Source organism: Scatophagus argus, chromosome 12 (genome assembly GCF_020382885.2).
Source record: "Scatophagus argus isolate fScaArg1 chromosome 12, fScaArg1.pri, whole genome shotgun sequence".
Taxonomy (NCBI): Eukaryota; Metazoa; Chordata; class Actinopteri; family Scatophagidae; genus Scatophagus; species Scatophagus argus.
The window spans coordinates 15,377,389-15,399,404 of record NC_058504.1 but is presented as its reverse complement, the minus strand read 5'-3'; the positions used below and the strand labels follow the sequence as shown (position 1 = coordinate 15,399,404).

Sequence of the window (22,016 nt, the reverse complement as noted above, 5' to 3'; positions counted from 1 at the left end):
AGAGGAATGTTAGTTGTTTGGATATTTACTCATAAATCAAAATATGGGAAACATTGAAAATTTGACCAGCTGGTGGTGACGTGAGTTAAAGGATCACCAGATCATCAGTCAGTAGGATTTATCATTCATGGTCACCATGAATGTCTTACAGAAATTGCTACCCATCAGGTGGTTGAGATATGTCATATCATATATGACATATATGATGTGTCTGCACCAAAGTGGTGGACCAACTGGCCGCGCTTTCCAGCCGCTAACATGGCTAAAAAAGGCGTAAATCCACAATCCAGGTAATGCAGATTTTTAATCAAATTTGAAAAAAACGGGCACTTTGTATTAAATATCGCCTTCTCCATCTTCACCAATGTGCATAGTGATAAATGAATACATGTACACACCTGCTCTTGTCATGCAGCGCAAATGCATTAAATCCAGCACATTTAAATAGAACTGTGCACATGTAATGGAGTCCATTTTTATATGTTGCTTTTAGGTAATGTCAGAGTAGTTAGCTACTTAATCAACCAGACTCTGTGTCACATTAATAAAGCTCCAGAGGAGTAAACAAATACTTTCTCTCTCATTAGGACTATTTCCGCACTGCTAGAGCAGGAGGAAGTTGCCGGTTAATGATGTGTAGATCACAAGGTAATAAATTAAACACACAGTAGAATTAACAAACCTCGATATTTCATGGACATAATATGATGACGGATGTGTAAATAGTTATCCCAGTCTCATCAGAGTGCTTGAGCAAAAGCGCGCCTTATATGTGGTGAGTGAAGAAGAAGAATGGTGGTAAAGGCTGAGAGTAAGGTATAATTATTAGTAAAACATAAATGCCCTTTGAGGTTGGAGAAAGCATGAATATAAAATGTGTTAAATAAAAGTTTTTTTGTGGTCATCACAGGCCTCTAATTAAAGCAGATGAAAGCAATGTAAAGTCAGTGGGAAAGAAAAAGAGGAATATAAGGTCTCATCCCATCCATTTGTCAATTTGGAGCGCGGTAGCTAAAGATTTTCAGTTTATTAGAGGCTTAAAATTAGAAGAAGGGGATTATCAACGGAATCCTTCATAATTAGGTCCAGTGGGTGAAAGTCTTAGAAACAATAAACTTAAGAGGCTGGAAAGTCAAGGTGATTGGACATAGAGGAAGAAAACATGTTTACATGATTGAGGGATGAGTCTGCATTTCACATGTTACAAAAACAGTACTTCTGTCATCGTTACCCAAGAGTAGGATCTTTTATAGTATTTTGTGACGCAGAGGAAAACCAGTCCTCCCTTCAACTGCTGCAGACACTGTTGCCTTTATTAACCTGTTTGCCATGAATGAGACATCGTCTTCCCTCTGTGCTGTCTCGGTCTACCTGAACCTCTGTGCCACCTCTAAAGTCCTGCTTCTGATCCCTGGTTTTGGCTTGAACATCTTAATCCTGGTCTCCCTGATGGCCTGTCTCCTCAGCCGGCAAAACAAGATAAGGAACAATGTGGCAATATTCATCCTTGGAAGCACCAGTTGCAACCTCGTCAACTTGATCCTGTGGCCCATGACCATCCACTGGAGGAAGCATGGCTTCTGGCTGCTGGGCTCTCGCTTGTGTGAAGTCATGGTGAGCGCCAAACACCTGACAAGCTCCGCTTCCTTCCACTACATCTCCTTCATTACTTTATCTATTTATCTGACAGTGGTGTGTGGCTGCAGGCACCTGGCAAACAGCAGGCTCTTCTTGACCACGCAGCTTCTGTTCCCTGTTCTTCTTGTGGGGCTGATGGAGCTGACCCTGTGGCTCCTGGGAAGCCGTGTAAATCACCTGGATCCTATCAGCCTCACTTGCTTCTCCTTCATTAATGATAAAGTCACGAGGGTCCTTCTGTTGGTGAAGACTGCGGTATTTCTCCCATTAAGCCTGTATTTTTACGCTCACATTCTACACAAAATTGTCAAGAGCGCCAAGATGATGCACAGGAGCCAGAGAGTCAATGTGCACCTGTCCAAAGTCTTCAGTCTCATATCTTTCATTACCTTCACATCACATATGCCTGGTAAGTCAATGTTACTTAACTAGTGTGACTTCAAAGAATAGGTTCACATTTTACAGTAAAACAGTAAGCACATGCCCATATTTTTGATAAATAGTTATTAATCGCTCTTGTGTGTGCTGGCAGTGAAGCGATCTCTTCCTAAAGTCATTCCAAAGAGATGGGATGAATCTAAAGTCCTTTCCTCAAGTTCAGCCGAAGCTAATAAGATTCTTCAGCAGTCGTAGTATCAACTAGAGTTAGCGATTACAGCAACCAATAATTCTTTCAGAGTCCTTTAATCCCTGTGAGTGTTGTTTAGAGATCCATTTGATGTAATGTGCGTGATTTAAAAATTCTGTTTGTTATTTTGAACCTACATGAAGCTATTACATATTTTGAATATTATACTGAAATGAGGTATGATAAGTGAAAATATACATTTACACAGTGCATTTGTAGATACTTAACATGCAGCGTGTATGTACAAATGTGGTATAATATGCAGAACAGTGCCCATTCATATCAACATTATGTCACAAATAAAGCTTTTTATGCAATTTATCTGACCACCGCTGTGGGAAGTAACTAATCCGTATGTGTAGGAATGAACTTCTTTGTGTGTACAGTGAGTAATTTTCAATGTATAAGGACTTTTTAGATTGCTATTTTGATTTATGGAGTTTATATTTTTATTGAAAATTTTATTTGGTTAGGCCTGTGAAAAATAAATACCAAATTAATCAATCAATAGAAAGATGTCTTTCACAATCGAATAGCTGGGACTTTTTTTGTTGTATTTTTTTTCTTCACAGATATATGTTTAACTTAAAACGTAGTTTTAACAGACTTATTTGTAGTTCTGTATCACAAAATATAAAAGTTTACAGTTACTGCAATAATTACTAACTATTCCTATTCCAAACTATATGTACTACAGGTGCTGTGTTTGCGCTGATGGAGCACCTATCTGTGTGTCAGGAGATGGTCAGAGATTTCCTGCTGGATCTGCCTTTACTCGCCAGCCCCATGATCCTGCTCTGTATGAATAAAGAGCTGAGGAACCAGTGTGTGCTACTGCTGCATCGCAACACTGCCAGCCACTACATGGAAAAAAAAATCCATCAGCAGCACCGGCGAGCAGCACAAGAACTTGACTTCTGGAGGAACTGACCCAAATCACCTCTAAATGATCAGGCTGTTATATATAAGTCTGTGAAGTTAAACTTTGTGTGGTGCACTTAAACTATCTATATATGCAATGTCAGAGAAGTTAGGCTACAGTACTGCAGATGTCAGAGTGTGATACAGGCATGAACTGGAGCTGATTTAAAAGATATTTTAGATTTTGTTGTTCCCCATTAACAGATTTAATTTGTCATTGAGATGGATAAATATTGAAGTAGAAAAGACAAGCAAACAGCACGTCAGAAAACAAGTAAAGACACGGTTTTGTTTTGTACAGTGATTTTTATGCCTGTACATGTACGTGTGTGTTTGCTGTGGGGTGAATGTTATGTAGGCTGTAGTATTTTATATGCAGCTAGACAACATTAATATTTATTGGATTATGCAGCTCTGCAGCTGAATCTCTGCTTGTGCTTGACCAGTGGGTATGCTGTGACATCTAGTGGTGATTTACTGGACTGCAGTTACTTAATCACTGGAGATGTTAAACATAAATAGTAGACTTCAACTTCAGTTATTTGTTTGTTTGTTCACATATCTTTTTTTTTTTTTTTTACACAGTTTTGCATGCGAGTCTGGTATCTGCAGAGGTTGCAGCAGCATTAACATAAATCTTTCTATTTTCAGTGGTTAGAATAAATTTTTGCTTTATTTTGATCAAATATAGAAATGGCAGCTAAAAGTAATCTTACAACAACAAGTAAATTTGGCTCAATAAAATTCTTAAAAGAACCTACACGTTTATGTTGGGTGATTGACATCTCTGCTGTTGAATACTGTTCGTGGTCACTAGGTGGTGCTGTCTGCTCACATTTGAACCTGCTGCTTACAGTAAGTCATGAATGACTGAATAATATTCATTAATCTTCATGATAGTTAGAGGGATGCAGCATTGGGTAATGAATATGCATATTTATGAGCTTCTTCACTCATGACTTAGAAAATCCAAGCACATTCAAGTTACATATTCCCCCACAGCTGGGCTGCCTTAATTTCCATGAAGCTTCTCTGGGTCACCATCAGCATGGCGCGCCCACCACTCCAACTTTAACCCCAGAAATTTCCCAGGGGCCCCTGCATCATGGAGAGGCATATAGAAAATGATAATTAGTGGCATCTCCCTGACTACACACATGTTAAGTTAACTAGATGAACCACAATTAACATATTACTGAAATGGTTTCGTGATTCGCACAATGGAAAGCTGCTGCAGTGCACCACCGCAGCAGTTGTTTAATACAAGCTGACTAATATGCCAATCATTATCCAATTGTTTTGACTGTATAGTTATGTAAATACATGTAAATATAGGACACAGCAAGAAAAGCTTATTGCAATATCAACACTTAGGTTGCATACTTCCAATACTTCGATTTTTCTTTCCTTTACCTTAAAAAGCGGTTACGCATGTACACACCTGAGCTTAGGCACTTTCCTTTGCTTTTTCAATGTATCACAGTAATTTCTCTTTTGGTTAACACAATATTCAGTAAATCATTATGGAGTGTGCTTTGTTTACTTAGTGTACTTTGTGTGTGTTTGTTTTTGTTTTGTTTTGTTTTTTTACAGTTTATAACAGCTAAACTGCTCGATGTTGAATAAATTGTTTTCAGCAAAGTCTGTTTGTTGTGTGTCATGAGTCAAATCATGCTGTGATTCAGAGTGTTATTCAGAATCAACACACTACATTCATTCTAATTACAAAGACAATTTAATGTAATTATTGAAAATCTTGCCCCTGTAAGGCATTATATAAGATCTTTCCTTGATTCAAAGAAACATTTCACTCTGCAGCAAGTGTCTTCAGTTGCCTAGCAACTCCAGCCCTGGTGCGGACTAATGCTGTCTGGTGTGTGGAGGTAAATCGGGGGGCAATCTGATTTCAAAATAGGTTGTCTGTAGGCGGGGGTCAAACTTTGCAGATACTCTAGGACAGTTTTCCCAATTGGTTCAGGATTCTTGTTGTGTTATTTACCTTAAAAAAAGAGGAGCGCAGCTCACTAAGGGAAGTGTGCTGCAATTAAAAGAAGATTAAAGAGACTTTAGTTGAAGGACAACAAATCAGATAGCATCTGGTGATGGGAAAGTAACGTTTAGCTGCTGACCATGTAGGCTAAAGCTTACAAGTTCTCCTAAATACTGGATTAACCATGCCTGCCACCTGAGCTGCAGAGTCCCTAGGCAAGCTATGGCTCTGTTCAAAGCATTGCAATTTGCTTTGTGGATTGCAGCCATGTCCTAACTCAGTGGTATGTATAATTGCAGGGGTGGCTCTTACATTCACATGTGAAATGCAGACGCCTATGGCAATTGTTCTTCTCCCAGGTTTCCTGCTTCATGTCCGCTACGCTTGGCTAAAACAATTCCACATCGCCTTCAGCAAATCAGCCTCTCTTTTGCACTTCTCCCACTGTTCCTCTTTTCATTAAAGTTTCATGCCAGATTTTTTACTTTGATAACATATGCATATTGTATGTCATGCTGCTGGATGCAGGTAGCATGACAGAGGCTGAAAGAAGTCCACATCCTTCATACCCGGTCTTTGTAATCTGTCACATGCTTGTGCTGCTTTCTTCGTATCTTTAGAGATGTGTCACTGCAAGTTAAGAAACACTTTGACAGCAAGCAGAGACAGTTTATTGTGATGTTAAAACTCATCCATCCAACCGATCACACGGTTATGAAAGAGCCAGCGTGCTTTATCGGATATGCTATTTGAATTTCCATCGGTTGTCATGCTTCCTGCCGTATCGTGTGATGACAGACTGCGTTTCCAATGCACATGCAATCTGTGATATGTCATGTCAGAGTTTTGATTAAGAGAATAACGTATGAGGAATCCTTATTCAGACAGATGGGAAATTCAGTTTCTATATTCAACAGCCATATGTTCAGCTTTTTCTATTGAGTTCTAATCAGATTTTATAGGTCCAGGATCATGAAAGTGGTTGCACCTTCCAGATCATTTTGAGGTCAGTTAGAAGCGTTCAGGACAGCCTTTCATTCATCGTCACTCACCATCTTTGGCTTTTTAAACTAAGTTGCAGCAGATTTACATCACTGACACAAAACAAAGCAATGAAGAACAAAGGGTGTAAAAATATGTGCAGGGAGAGTATATAAAGGCGTCTGAATCACTCTCACTGGTGAGGGCTATAGACTTCACACAGTAAAGGAAAAGTAGAGCAGTATAGGAATGATTTATAGCACCCCAAATGTTTAACAATTAGATAAAATATATTGGTGTTTACTAGCATATCTGAGGGGAAGTAATTTGATGCTGTCGAACCCAATGGGAAAAGTCCCAGTCTCTGTCATTCTCTCTGTTCAACCTCTCACTTTTTTTTTCCCCTGAAAGCTTTCTGATGCATTTGCGCTACTCTCTTCTTGCCCCGAAAAATCACTTTGTCACATAGCAATGCATCATTTCACATGCTAAATTTTTAAAAACTGGAACTGGAAATCCTTTCTCAGCATGCAATATCCATTAGGGAGAAAATTATTCATATCACTCCCCTGCATTATTTATCACTTAATGAAGAGAAATATGTCCTCCACACATATTCACCATTGTTACCCGCCAATACTTTGCCTCTAAGGATTTCAGGTTCATCTCTACAGGATCCCACCGCACCTTCACTGCATAATCTAGATTGAGAAACAACTTTTGATCACATAGTAATGGGATTTAAAGTGCTCTCATTCCTCCGTCACCTCTGGAAGATTCACATTCACTCTGTGGAAGTCCCAGGTTGTTGGGATCTACATTGCTGATTTTTACTACACATTTGCTTTATTTTTATGAAGGAGGGGGAGGAGGGGGGGTATCCTTAGAGCAGACAAACACACAAATAACTGATACCATACCAAAACCTACACTCACCCTCTGTTTGTGCTGCCCCATCTCTTACTGATGCATTGCAGATCACCAGCTTGAAGAGTTGAGATACAATATAAAACACTGGCAGAATGTAATTTGGAAAGACAGAAAAATATCTCAGAGCACCATCGAATGCATTTATTCTAGAGACAATTGTACCCACTGAAAATAACTGCAAAGCATCAAGCAGATATGCCTGTGTCAAATGCAAACTGTCATGGGGTATTACAGTCAAGGTTGGTTTGACTGTGTGCTGGGTTATGGCGCTTTTTGTTTTGCCGTGTAGGGGGAGCAGATGGAAACTTTGCAGGTGGGAGAATCAGGCTTCTGTTCTTGTTAGAAGAAGAGAAAGGAGGAGCTGTATGTCTGCTGCTTATATCCAGCCTCTCCAGGGTTCCTAATATCGCAGTATCGAGGGTGATAAACGGACCTGCAAAGTCGACACCAACCAAGTTCATGGTTCAATGATTTGGACATTTGCTCATTTTCTGTTCCCTCTCGTACACATTTAAACAGACTGGATAATAATTCTTATAGGGATCCTTATCAAGCTGATGCTTACAAAGGTCCATGTCTGTGCTCTTTATGGATGTAAACACGGGGTTGTATATGTTCGGAAAGCACTAAAGTAGATGCAATCAAGTTTGACTGTTCCTGAACATATGCTTATATGTTTGCAAATTGGAGTAAATACCAGAGACATTGTAAATGTGCAGATGCTGACCTTTTGCTGCAAATAAACAATGCTTCTGATGCTGCCAGTTCTCTACACCCCGCAGCTTTTATGGTTCACAAAAAACACTTAAATACACATGCAGAAACACTAATGCTTTAGGCAGGAGTGTGTGGATAAACAAAAGAAAGATGAATAATTTTAACTTCATTATGGCTTCAAGTCTGTTTTTGCATCCAGACAATCTGATGGATGCCTTTTATTTTTACCGTTCTTGTGTGGTTGTGAGCAGCAGGCTTACCTTTTGAGCTGGCCTCAATTCGCCCTGTCCTTTTCTGTTTCCAGCACCATGATGTAGAACCTTACCTTTGTTTACCCATGTGCCCTTGTGGTTTTTCCTCACTTTGATAAATAATTGACATGCTCTTCTTCTTTGATACATGCTTTAATGCTTTTTTTTTTTTTTACCAACCTTGTAAAAGTCTGCACTCATAGTGCTCCCTTCTTGCTTAGTTTAGAGTGCATGTCAGCACAGTCACTGATTTCATGCTGTCAGCTTCTTTAATTTAACGTTCACGTAGAGTTCAATCACTTTTTTTTAATTTTCAGTATGAAAAGAAAAGGAGGATGCACATGGAAACAGACTGTGCACCTGGTGTGACATGAGTGGTGCTAATTTCCAAAAGCAACAGTGAACAAGTGTCTTTCTCTTAACTTGTGTTTGTATCTGGTACATCACATTATTGACAGTAAGGGTGTTTTATGTGGTTGTTTTGTAGCATACGTTTAAACTACATACTGCACACCTAAAGCTCATAACATTTAGTGTACTGCTGACAAAAGTTAGTACCTTCTCACCAGAGCCTCATTTATTGCATGCTGCAGGCAAGAAGCATTTCAAAGTGAGAAATTGTCTTCTGGAAATTTTTTTTTCCTTTCTTTTGCTCTGGCAAATGCTGTGTTTTCAATAGAATTCCTTGCCATACACATAACATCCAATTTCAAAATGTTTTCTCAGCGCAGCCTTTGAAATGTTTACATTTTCTGATTTTAAGATCACGTCAAGGTTTCAAAGTCGGGGGGGAATTATGATTTCACTACAGAGTTCTTCAGTGGATCCGTCTGTACACACAGGCATTAGTATGTTTGTACATGTTTATTGGGCTGTTAATTGCATTTGAACACTCAAAGGATAGAACCACTTGCCCTTTTTTTAATCAAGTCTGCCATTTAAATGAGCAAACAACTGAAAAAAAAGTAGTAGCTGGGAAGGTGAAAGAGTGGAAGACCAATAAAGAGAAAGTAAAATTCTTTCCTTTCTTCTCCACCTGCGAGACCTTGCTTATGCTTGTACAGTGGCAGCACTGACAGGAGGAAACCTGCTAATTAGTTCCCTCTGTAAAGCTGTCATTGGATAAGGTGGGTGGAGTAGAGGGATGGGGTGGGGTGGGGGGGACCACACAGGTGATTCGATGCTCTAATTTGCCCGTGTATATGGGGAGAGTTGAGAATCTATTTTGAATGGTGTGAAATGTGTGATTGAGTTTTACAGTAATTCCTCATCCAGCGAGAGGAGACCCAGATTTAAGTCTGTTGAGCCATTAATGCTGCCTGTTCGTTCCTGTTATCTTGTGTTTAATGAGGACTGTAATGCATTTAAAAAAATGAAAAAATAAAAACACTTCACACTCTCAAGGTAATTCCCACAAGAGAAAAGAACACCAACTCTCAGCAAAATTCTAGGAAGTATGATTAAAAAAAAATCTGTTTTCCACAGGCATTTATTTCCTGCTTATTACAACTCATTGAAGACAATTTGACACAAAAGCGATTATGCATCCAGGCTAGGAAAATGTGAAGCAGTAGCACCAGTGGGACGCAGATTCCAAAACAGGCAGTGAAAAGTGATATTCTGTTGAAATGCAAATTCTTTTAGGGTTTTGTTCCAGAGCCATGCAGGGTGAAATTGGCCTTTAAACGCATAGGCATACTAATGTCTTGAGGTGCCTCCACCTTCAGCCCGTTCAGAATAACCATGGCATTATGCTGTAATTGGCTCATAGTTCATAATGGAAATGCATACATTTGCATCAGATAGAATTAGACATATTTGTGCTCTGAGGTGTGTCTGAGAGTGTGTGTTGTGTGCATGTGCCTGCTGTTTGCAGGTGTGGAGACAAAAGAGGGCCTTGACTCATCCTCCATGCAGTGTCGAGGATGGAATTAAGTTTGCTTTTCAGATCTAGTGTATGTATGGTGGCAACGGCAACCCTGACGAGGTTCAGCAGGTCCGTTAGTTTGCTTTGTCCTGCAGCTTTTTTGACTTACTACACGTGCCTTGTTTCCCCCATTTGCCTCTCTGTTTCCACTTTCTTCTTTCTTTGTCTTTCTTGCAAGATAAGGGGCTATGGGCATTAAAAGAAACCAAACACACAAAACAAAACATAAACACATCCATATATCCTTGACACATAAGCAGAACTATTTATACATGTAGATGAGGACACACACTCCTGGACAGTCTTGTATTTCAGTGTTGTCCAGCGTTTTTGGCTTGTGACTGCTTAAAACAAAACAATGTCTATGTGTTGTCAGCTGTACATGTCTACCAGTTGCGAGCATTTCAACCAAAAACATGTTTTATTTCCTTTTTAGAGTCTCAGAAAAGCAATATTAATCAGTGATCTTTTAAGCTTGACTTTGTGTCACATTTTTTTGCTTCCTTCTCCTATTAGTCATCTCACAATCACTGAAATGTTTCTTTTGACACCCCCAGGTTTATAACTACCATTCTGATTATCTCATGTCTTCACACAAACGTGGTTTAGGATGAGTGTAAACATCTTAAAACTCCTCCTTATTTATTAATTATCTTATTGATTAAAATTCAGTGATTTTAAAATTTGATTTCAATTTCCTGCCTCGTGTGGAAAGTGCTCTATATAGGGAGATTATTAATGCCGCTGTTGTTTTTCCTCTAACTCTGGACTGCTGCCGTGTTTTTTTTGTTTTGTTTTGTTTTATTTTTCATAGTTTCAGTTCTGTCACATTGAGCCACTTATACCATAACATTTAGCTTGAAAAGGTAGACTTTAATCAGTCATACAGTAGGGGGTCTGTGTTGTAATGTGCAGGCTGCAGATGCATATTTGTTTCAGTGAGTCAGCGCTACGATTGGCATTCAGTTGAACTCCCTGCAGGATTTCAGGCAATAAATATGGAAATCTGAGCATGAGAGCCAAGCTCTTGTCTAGCTGCTTTTTGCCTATTGCACAGTTTAGTCAAGTATCACTTCAGCATAAACAGACTGATAGCAAACAAACAGTAAGATTGCAGCTTTCGCAACTGGAAACTATTTACTTCAACATGATCATTCAGAGAACCTTTTATACATAAAAATTAAACATTTCTGATTTGCACGGTCTTGATTACCTCCACAACTTTGTTTTTGTAACAGATGTGATAATGGCTACAGGAGATGGTGAAATCATCTGTGCACAATAAATTTTCTATCTTAGATTTACCTTTTGAAAACACTGGTTTCAGGCAAAGACCGGCTTGGCACAAAAATATCCCTAAATCCCCTCTCCCACCCTGGGCAGTGACCTATGCTGTGACTAACCGTATTCCTTGATAATGATGTTAAGATTATTGCACAGAAAAGCAAGTCCTAATGTGGTAGTAAACCAGTGAAAACTGTGCCAGATGAAAACATTAGTATTAAGCACATGTATCAGCAGCTTGATTAAAACTCTTTATTTTCTTGACTGTTTGGGTCCCGGGGAGAGTACCTGATTTTCGAGGCTACTGGGGGAAGTGCATGATGTGAGATGCTGTAATCAGTCTCAGCCCCAGACCCAATCACTGTGAGGGAAGACTGCCTCCAAAATCATAAATGTGTTTTTCGAAATCACAAAAAGTAGTTCAACCAAGCAGAAAATGGGTGTTTCGCGAGTAGAAACGATGAAGGGGTATGTACATTTTACAGGAGGATTAAGAGTTGACTGTGGATGTAAACTGTGAGTAAAATCATGAAAGTAATACAGCACCATCGAGATTCCCTCAAAGTCTGAAGAGTGAAAAGCTGCATTTTCTCACTTGTAAATCAGACTCTTTATGCAGTTTGAAAAGGAAAGCACAACCATCTCTGCTTCAGATTGTATCCATCCATCCATTTTCTATACCGCTTATCCGTCAGGGTCGCGGGGGAGCTGGAGCCTATCCCAGCTGACTACGGGCGAGAGGCGGGGTACACCCTGGACTGGTCGCCAGTCAATCGCAGGGCCAACACACAAAGACAGACAACCACACACTCTCACACTCACACCTAGGGGCAGTAGCCAATTAACCTAATGTGCATGTTTTTGGTATTGTGGGAGGAAGCCGGAGTACCCGGAGAAAACCCACGCAGGCACAGGGAGAACATGCAAACTCCACATAGAAGGGCCCAGACCGGGATTCGAACCTGGAACCCTCTTGCTATGAGGCGACAGTGCTAACCATTGCACCACCATGCTGCCCAGATTGTATCCATTTAGCCAAAGTTTTTTTTTTTTTTTTGGCTTGCTGTCTCCAGCTGCACCCCCACCATGTTTTGAATTATGCACTTGTGTTTGTATCTGTAGATCCTTAATATTTTTAATAAGTGTCGGGTTTTGTGTGCCCATTTGTACTTGGGCTGTTTGACAGCCACTGAAACAGGAAAACAACAATCTAAATGAGAAGCAATAAAGTACAAGGTCATCATTCCATCACATTTTCAGCCCTGCTAAGAGGATGAGAAGATTGTCTTTATACTGCCAGCATATTTTCACAGTGAGGAACAGAAGTAATAAGAATAGTGTTACATCCTCCCCTTCTTCACTTTCTATTTTTAATATTCAGTCTGCACTCTAAAGGTTGAGGGGCATGAAAGGTGCTGAGTAAGATGGTCAAGCTCTGGCAGAGATTACCCTGGTTCCCGGGGTGATGCTACAATCAAACAATCTGCAAATTATTCAAAATAAAGCAGGAAGTATTTTATAGTACTAACTAGCGTAGTGAGAACTGACAAAAGCACTCTGTTCAGATTAATTTGTAACACGTTTAACTAAAAATATTTTGTTTCAGCTTTGAAATACTCCAAAATAAAGACTTTTTATTTAGTAATAGTAAATAGAAAGTAATTCATTCATGATCGATTCACATATGTCAAAAATCACACACAGTAAAGTTGTCTTGTAAATTATTTTCAAAGTAGGCAGCAGTTGTGAATATTTTTTTTTTAATTTATTGACTAAATACTTACTTATGCAGTATGAATGTGAAGCCTATTTTGAGACACACAGCTGCATTTTGAGCCCCTTACCTCATTCCCTGCATACACACAACTGTGAAGCCCCTTTCAACTCCAGCACCATCAAGTTTGCCGACAACACGTCTGTGATGGGCCTGAGAAAGGCAAAGTGGGCTGTTTCACCTCGGATGCCTGTGTTTGTACTACTTAACCACCAAAAGCGTCCTAGTGAGCATCACTGCCTGGTATGAAAACCACACCGAAGACCCTGCAGAGAGTGGTTCTTCTGGCTAAACATACAAAGGGTGATGCTCTACTTTGCTTAAAAGATACAGCTAGGAGAGTAATTAAAGATGGGCAAAGAGTCATGCAAGAGACTTCCTGTTTTATACATGGTGCCCCATAGGCCCTTTCTGTCCTCTGAATGTACTCGGTTTGTCATCTGTCATCTGATCATCTCTGGCTTACGTCAGCGATCGAAGAAATCAGTGGCAGATAAAAAAAGACTGCACCCTTCTGAGGACGTATTGAGCCATACGTTCGTGTTACTGATAAACTACGGGCTACAAAGGTGATGATAAATGGACTTTACATACAGAAATCACATCACGATCAGCTGTTTTAGCATTCGAGGTGTGTATAGATTGTAAATGTGTTCTGTCTCCCTCCAGCACTTTCATCCACACACGCTTCATCTCTTGGGATCCCAGATATATTATGGTGTTTTAGAGAATGCATTTGTCCAAGTCTTCTGAGAGCATCTGGCCACACAACAGCATGAGCTGCCTCATCCTTCTCATTATGTGTCTTAATTATCAAACATACTAATCACTTTGCACAAGATATCAATTTTAATAGTTTAGTACAAGCTGAAGTAAATTGCAAACTTCTGGGGGAAGAAAGGAATTTAATGGACACAAAAGAGATTCCCAATCTTTTTTTCAACCATTTACCAGATTATTTTTTATAATGTTACTGTAAAAGCTATTTCAAAACTGTAATGCATGAAAACAGGATACATTTACTTGCCGTATCAAGGCAAGCATATCAACATAAACAATTTGAACAAATGTCAGGGGCGTGGAGTGAGGACACCAGCGCAGCGAAACACAGAGGCAGACACGTATTTGAAAGGTTTTTGAAAACCGCAGGCGTCACAAGACCCAGGCACAAGACAGGGCTTGACACAATAAACTCTATTGCTAAATTAGCGAGTTAAGCTCAGCATAAATTCTCTGCAGGCCCACAAATGCAGCACAGTCAAGACAACTGCTTTCTTAATCATAGCAGGGATTCTATGACCAAATAAATGAACTGTGTAGGTAAAATAGTGTGAAAACGAGTGGGAAAGTGTAATCATGAACAATGGTCTCATTTAATGAGATTAGTGCGATTTTGTCAAACACAGAATAAACAAACAAAATAAATTAAAGTGGGGATTTGTTTTCTTATTCCTGGGTTTTTACTACCAGATGTCCACTTCAGTCCATTTCAAGTTCAGTTTCGCTAGACTCTCTGAGTTATCTGGCTTGATTAAGCCTGACACTGCGATGTAGTTCTGTTTGCATGATTTACATGATTGAAATTGGATTGGTAACAATAACATCGAGCAATAGCAGATGTTATTTCAGCCGCAAAAGAAAATGATTCAGTTGTCCAAAAATGAATAAAATGAATAACATTATTGATGTAGAAGAATTACTGGTGCAGATCGGGTAAATATGTAAGCTAAATAAAGTCTCCATGTTTTTATTACAGCACTAATGAACATGTGTGACATTCAGATGCTTTGACTGAGTTCCTGTAAAGTGGACTACTATTGTTAGGTGGGTTGTTGGCAGGGTATTATTTTTGAAATGATTCTTTATTGATATACATGGTCATCACAATGTCAGCCTTCCTTTTCACTGTTCTGCAGACTCTCTCGTCCTGCTTGCCTGTCTCATTTATTTATCCTTCCCTTCTTGGATGTCCTGCTTGACATTTTGTCCTTAATCTTGACTGTACAGTATTTGACAGATCTGATCTCCATGTATGTTTTTCTTAAGGTTTTGTTTTTCTGCTGTTCTGTGCATCCTGCTGTCTGTGTTGCTGTGTACCTGTGTATGTTTCATTGTCCCTGAGAACAAGCAAGCAAGAAATTCTAACAACTCAGTATGGTGTGTAAGCTATCATGAGATAAAAATGCTTGGATGGTGGGTAATGTGTTCAAATGAATTTGGGCTTCATTTACATTAAATTCTACCTTCAGCAGAATAGACTTCACACATCGCTCCATGTCTTAAGCTTCTTGATATTTTAAAATACTACATTACATCCATTTGTCAGAGAAAAGCTGTGTGTCAGTGAATGGAGAGCTGGCATGCTTGTATCTATCTATCTGACACTGTGATGCTCACGCTGATGTGTTTGTGACTGAGATCACTCTCCTTAACGCAAAAAACTTTGATTGTATCCACTTGTTTTGTCTTGTCTTGTCTTGTTCAAGTAAAACTTGAACAATCTGTTTGCCCTGCTTCTGTGTCCCCCAACATTAAGACCCCTGGTAGATACTCGTGAGAGGCTCGTGACACTTGTTAGATACATCACTATTAAGTGGTTTCTACAAAGAGTTCTACTGGTTTTCTGTTCTAACTACATTTGATTTTACTGATGTGTGTGTGCTGTATTGTGGCTGTAACTGTGGCGTTGAATTGTTTATCATGAACCTGCCTACGGATCTAAACCATTTAGATATGCACGAGTCACTTATTATTGTGTGTGGTATCTTTTTATGTACAGTGTGGTAGTTGAATTGTGTTTAAATTTTAAAGTTTTGTTATATGCATTTGAACTGTCCTGAAGTGCATTTGGTACTCTGGTGTATAAAAAGCTTTATTTGGGCTTGGTCTCGATGGAGGACACCTTCTGATGATAAGGCGAATTTAAAATTCAAATTCACAGCTTACTTGACTTGTGGAGGACATTTAAGAGCAAATAATGTTGACCAAAGTGTTGCACAACGGTAAACAATACACACATATACATCAGAGCGAGAGAGACGTGAGGACAAAAGAGCAATGACATGGAAAGTCAAAGCACTGATGACGTTGTATTGATGTCAATTGGATTTAAAGGCCAAGGAGAAGAGATCGGTTTTCAACCACGATTTGAAAATGTCAGCAGAGGGAGCAGACTTACTGTATGCGGAGAGAGGATCTCTTAAACCAGAGCCACGTAACATGGAGATGGTTATTTCTGGAGAGCATTTCAATAAACACAGTGTAAATCCACAACATTTGCTTGCATGAAAGAACAAATCCGTGGAGAAGTTTCAGCTGTGGAAATGTCTCAGAAAATGTTAAGTATAAATACTGGGGAGGTGTGGCTCAGCTTCTGTAAAGAGTGAGGCTTCTTTCTGCACATTGTCACATATGACCCTCAGCACCTGTTTAATTTATGCATAATTTAAGCCCTCTTTTACACACGTGTATGACAATGTAGCTTTTTTGGCAAAACTCTAAAAGTCCCTAATTACCCCCCACAGACAGATTTATTTGAAGTTAACTTCATTGATTTGATTCATGATTTTTCTGACCCATATAAGGTGGGCCATTTTCAAAGAAGACCGTAATGACATGTCACACCAGCCGTCACCACCCTTATATCTCCTGCTATTATGGCTTGTAGTCATCATGACCATTGAACTGAGGTTGTGAAGAAGCTTTAATAGCCCAGTTTATTGAGTGAGAACAGTAGGATCAGTCGCATCCCATCAAGGAACTTTTTCATTGCCCTGTTCTTCATTCATGAATTTCCTCCAGCCTTAAAGACGTCCTCTTCCACGCTCATTACTGCTTTTTTTTATCTTTGAAATCGTATCTTCAGTAGACTTTAATCTTGACTGAAACGGGATTTTTATCTTTTACGTCATAACTCTAAATATTTAAGAACTCCCATATTGGACCAACTCGACCCAGGAAGAAAGATGCCTTTAATAAGGAGCGGTGCTGTGTTTTTGGAGACACTGAATTGTCGGTGAAATATGAAAAAAAGCCCATTTTTTTGATGACCTGTCAGAGGCAGAAGGCCTGTTTGGAAGGCATAAATCCTGCGCTGCTTTTCGTGTGTGATGCGTGTGCCCCTGGTTACCTAGTAACTCTCCTCTCCATCTCCAATCAGCGCTCCCGAACATTCAGCCGGGGTCGCGCAGCGCGCTCTCGTCAAGCTCGCGTTGAGTCGGAGAGTCAAGGCAGAAGCATCAAAACGCACCAGGAGGATGAGGAGGAGAGCTTCCCTCTGGAAAAAAAAAATAAACCAACAACATGGGAGAAATTCATTAAAATGACAGCGGAGTGAGGATAATGAGATCTGCGCTCGCTTCACAGGAAGGTCATTAGAGAAAAACAGAAGGAGTGCGCACAATATACGGATATTTGGAGTACATGCACACCCGACTGCAAGTGAAGACCCCGAAAGAGTGAAACATTGTCCCGGCTTCATTTCATTTTATTTTATTTTATTTCCAGAAAATCAAGGCATGGGGGGATTTACGTCTCGACAAGGCAGGTGAGTCATTTCATGATACTTGAGGCTGTCTGCGTTGTGAGTGAATTAGATGGGGGATGCGGGGGGGGGGGGGGGGGACTGGCACGTCGGGCTACTAGCACTCAGATTACACGACTTATCACGCTTCTTTTTCTGTTAAGATAAAGACCGTGTTAAGATAAAGGACGCTGTTTGGTGATGATGCGTAGACACAGCGCAGTAAACCGGCACGAAGCACGTATGCTTCCAAAACGCATTTTATATTTTGTGACTTGAACGTAGTCTCTCTTTGGATTAACTATGTGTGTGTGTTTGTGTGTGTGTGTGTCCGTGTGTGTTGTCCACGCTGGCGTGTAGCCCACAACATGTTACAAGACCTCTGCACTGCACGCATCAATACAGGAACTTAATGTTTGTGGTAATTGTTCGGGGCACTTGTTACTTGGGTATAAAGACATCTTGCGTTGCGTGCGTGATGGAGAAGTGACTCCCCCCCCCCCCCCCCCCCCCTCTCTCTCTCTCTCTCTCTCTCTAACACGCACACAGACACACGCAAAATGAAATAGCCTGGTGACTTGCTTTAGGCAAATGAAATTGCAAGCTCTTAAATTGAGCGGAAATTAAACGAAGAATTAGTGAATGGAATCGTCCAGGATGACATCAGATCAGAGACTTCATAATGCGAGTGGGCTGCCACCAGTTTGTAGCCCGCTGTATACCTCCATCTGGTGAGGTGAAGGGCGGGATAACGTGCCACATGCATACGTGGGGATTCCCGCTTTGTGCTTCTGTTTTGAAGTTTTGCATATCAGTTGATTTGATTTTGTTTTGGACCACTAGGTAGCTCTCATTTTCTCAGTATCTGATTATAATGCACGCTTAGTGAGAGTTGGTATTTCTTTCAGTCAGTGACAAAGAGACGGGACTTAGATGAATGTGTTTTAATAATGTGGTGTCATTGTTATTTTCGTGCTTACTCGTCGCTGAATTTCTTTCTGAAGTAGTAACGTGTAAATCTACTTATTTTCATTGTCTGATAGCATTGACCTCATTCCGTGACTGCTGGATTTTTGTACTGAACGACCTAACTTTTCCATTTTTTTTTTCATAGCGCCTATGAAAGCTTTGGAAACCACAGGGCACAAATGGCTTGAGAGTATTGTGCTAAATTTAAACCAGAATGATCCTGCGGGCATCTTGTGTCTACTTTTTTACAGCTTGAAATTCCTGGACACATGGCTCAGAGATAAATAGCCTCATTGTAGTCGATGGTAGAAGGAATAATTAAATGTGAGAGTTTGCCATTTTTTAAAAATGTGGAGTGAAAATATCAAGCCAGAGTTGTCATGGTGATTGGTTGAATAAGCAGTGCATCCCTGAAACCTAAGCATTTATAAAATGACCCAGCCTTTTATTTGGTATGCACATCACACTATTGACAAAAGATGCCCTTAATGCGAAACACACGCACGCACGCACACACACACACACACACACACAAGTTATTGACTATACGAGAGTTGATTAGGACTCTTTGGATTTGATTTGCAAAGACAGTGTGTGAATTTGTATTGCTTGTGTGTCTTCGGTATCATGTGAAGGATTATATATGCTGCTGCTGCTGCCGCATGTGATTTCCCTCTCTATCCTGTCAGGGTTAGTCTTTTAGTCCAGCTAACTGCTATTTTTCATGTTCCCTGGTGTTTTAATAACCATTCTTCACTCTTTCTGAAGCTTTTTTTTTTTTTTTTTTTTTTTTTTTAACTGAGGTTTGTTTCAGCTGTTTGTTTTTCAGCTGTTGGAGATAAAGTACCCGCTGAATTCGTTCACTGGCTAGAGTTATTAGGGCGGATGGGTTGGGCCCAGGGTTGAGAAGTGGTCTGCATGTGATCACTGTCAGTCAGCACACATACGCACAGCATTTTAAAGTGAGGCATCGAGTCTATTGTTTACCCCGCAAGTCTCAGAACTGCTCAAGAAAAGCTCCACGAGACTCCCTGTCTGCTGCAAAGGTCACTGAGGCTTTGTTCTGGCCTGAAGTGAATACACCTGGGTACGTCTTGGCCTGACTTAACATGGATGAGCCACTCATTGGTCTCTGGCCCGAGAGGCCTGTTGTTCTTTAGCCTTCGGTCTCTGTCTTCCAGCGGGCTCTCCTTATTGCTCTGGATGGAGGTGTGTGAGCGCGTGCGTTCCTCCGTGTATATGCAGAGGCGTGCTGTTGCACATATGAGAGAGACTGAGGAAGGTTATTTGTGCTTTCTAATATTCTTCATTGTGTTTGACGTGTTGTCTTGAAGCAGCAGGAGCAGAAGCTGAATAATTTCCCAAATGGATACCTCTGACCTTCTGAAAAATATGTCCTATCGCTGCCTATCCCACACCTGGGGAGAGTCCTGTCATTGTTCCAGTACCGCTTTCACAACTGTGCAATGTCATACACACAAAAAGGAAAAGGCAGTTGTGGAGAATTTGGATTTAATGCAGATTAGTTGTGCACCAAATTACCAAGCAAGAGTGAAAACAAGAGAATTTCATTGGGCTTGACACACAGTTTGAAAAAAAAAGCCTTACCAAACAGGCATGTGGACATAGATCACCTCTTCTGTTGGGTGCAGGACAGGAGGTTCATTTAAAGAGAAAATCCAGTCTTTACCATATAAAATGTAAATGATTCAAAGTCCCCAAGGGTCTTAATTGCCCAAAACAATAGTGGCACAGAAAATGTATGGAGAACGGATCATGACGTGTCAGCTGAGCTCCTTCATAATCTTGGTATCCACAGACATAGATGTACAGTGACTAATGAAGGAGGATAAACTTGTCTCTTCATATTTACTCAGGAGAACACGCTTTCATAATCACTAAATCACGTTTACAGTGTGTGACAGAATTGTCAAAAGATAAATACCCTAATTGTTTTTTATTTTGAATTCTTTCTCAAAATGAGCTGCAATTCACAAGATGCACTTATGTCTTATTTGTTTTAATAATGAATAAGATGTATTTGAGAAATCTGTGAAAAGATGAAAGCGTTTTTGTTTGACTATCAAACTAGTTTTGGCCTGAGGCACAAAGATACGCTTGAGGACTACTGCACATAACATATTTAACAGCGACTTTACAATGTTCATGGCCCAAAAACATCTCCCTTGACTAACAGGTTTCCCTGCCAAAGACCAATGTCTGCTTAGTAAACAACATTCTTTTGGACATGGCCATTCTAACTACAAAGCAGATGTCACACAGTATGTCTCCACTCACTGTGTGCCAGAAGTTATGTATTTATTATTTATTTATTAATGAGACAATTTACACTCAATAATACACAGACGGAGGGCAAAGCCCACAGAGTTAAAATCAGGGACGTGACCAAATGTGTGGCAGCACTGAGGTGCTATTTCTGATTGCTTCCGTTTTTTTTAAGGAGATTTTTTTTTATTTATTTTTTTAATGCGTCAGATGGGGTGAGAGACAGCAAGAGGCGTGGGTGGGGGCAGTGGGAGAGAGGCTCTCGGCCACAAAGTTGTACTTGACACTTACTTAAGTTTAGAATGCTATGAAGTTTAGTTCATTTCACTCATGTGGAACATGTAAATGACATGAGTGACCTTTTAAACTTTAGCGTGCAGGAATCAGTCCGCTGAAGCAGTGTATGTAATTTTGTTTACATTGCCTTGGTTTTATTTTGAAGAGGTGTCACAGTTATTTGCAGACTCTAACTATGAAATATGACAGTCAATGCTGTGACAGTCAACTAACTCTGCAATTTGTGCATAGATTATTTGTGGTCCTGTACTTTCTGTGCTTTAAAAGTCCACATCTGTAGCTTGTGAGCTCATTTGACTTTTAAAAGGCCTGTCAAAGAAATATTTCCGCCGCGAAATGAACAAAGATGCAGTCATTCTGTCTTCACTCTGTGGCTGACAGAGGTGAAGCCCTGCCTGTTTGTTTTCTGAAAAGTTCACCTTAATCTGTGTGATTCAAATTGCGTTTTACTCCGTTTAATCCACCCTGAATATATAGAGACAAGTGACAAGGGAATCAACACTTTTAAATCCCGGGGATGAACGTTACTGTCCAGGTAAAGTTGATGTGACAGTGTGCCTTTCTGCTGTCAATCCCCCAGCTTGTGATTCAACTAAGCAATCGCTAAACCCCTTTCTCCGCTCATTTTCTTAACATGGAGTGAGTATTGTGTGGGACTGGCAGGACACAGAAGCGAGGGCCCATCTAATTCATGGTGCAAATTAGTGGTAGATAAGGCCTGAGTCAGTACGTCCAGCCTACCACAGATCCCCTGGGGCAGGCTCTTAAGGAGCTTAGTAAAAACTGTCGTATGAAGACATGACATGGAGCTGGCTAAATGGACTACGTTGGAGTGTCTTCCATCAACCTAATATTCACATACTATATGGGCCACTGTCATTCAAGCTTTAATCCCGTTCAG

At 40.1% G+C, this 22,016-nt stretch overlaps 2 protein-coding genes across 4 annotated transcripts in view; both read left to right on the top strand.

Moving 5' to 3' along the window:
* Positions 1-22,016, top strand: part of nlgn3a (neuroligin 3a) — a 169,070-nt gene that overhangs the window by 38,453 nt on the left and 108,601 nt on the right. The window contains exon 1 of one of the 3 annotated variants that reach the window (XM_046406258.1): positions 17,246-17,587. The exons of the other annotated variants lie outside the window; for them this stretch is intronic. The gene's annotated coding sequence lies outside the window, so the exon portion shown is untranslated. Of the gene's footprint in view, positions 1-17,245; positions 17,588-22,016 lie in introns of those variants that run through there. 3 annotated transcript variants of the gene reach the window in all.
* LOC124068228 lies at positions 407-4,829 on the top strand. Its single transcript, XM_046406262.1, has 2 exons — positions 407-2,047; positions 2,964-4,829. Exons 1-2 carry the CDS (start codon positions 1,330-1,332, stop codon positions 3,194-3,196), a joined length of 951 nt encoding a protein of 316 aa, XP_046262218.1. The 5' UTR covers positions 407-1,329; the 3' UTR covers positions 3,197-4,829.

What these genes read in the sequence shown, in the direction of transcription:
- LOC124068228 (XM_046406262.1), top strand. Translation starts at nt 1,330, where the DNA reads ATGAATGAGACATCGTCTTCCCTCTGTGCTGTCTCGGTCTACCTGAAC. An exon ending in CTTCACATCACATATGCCTG is followed by an intron (nt 2,048 to 2,963) that starts GTAAGTCAATGT and finishes TATGTACTACAG; the next exon opens with GTGCTGTGTTTGCGCTGATG.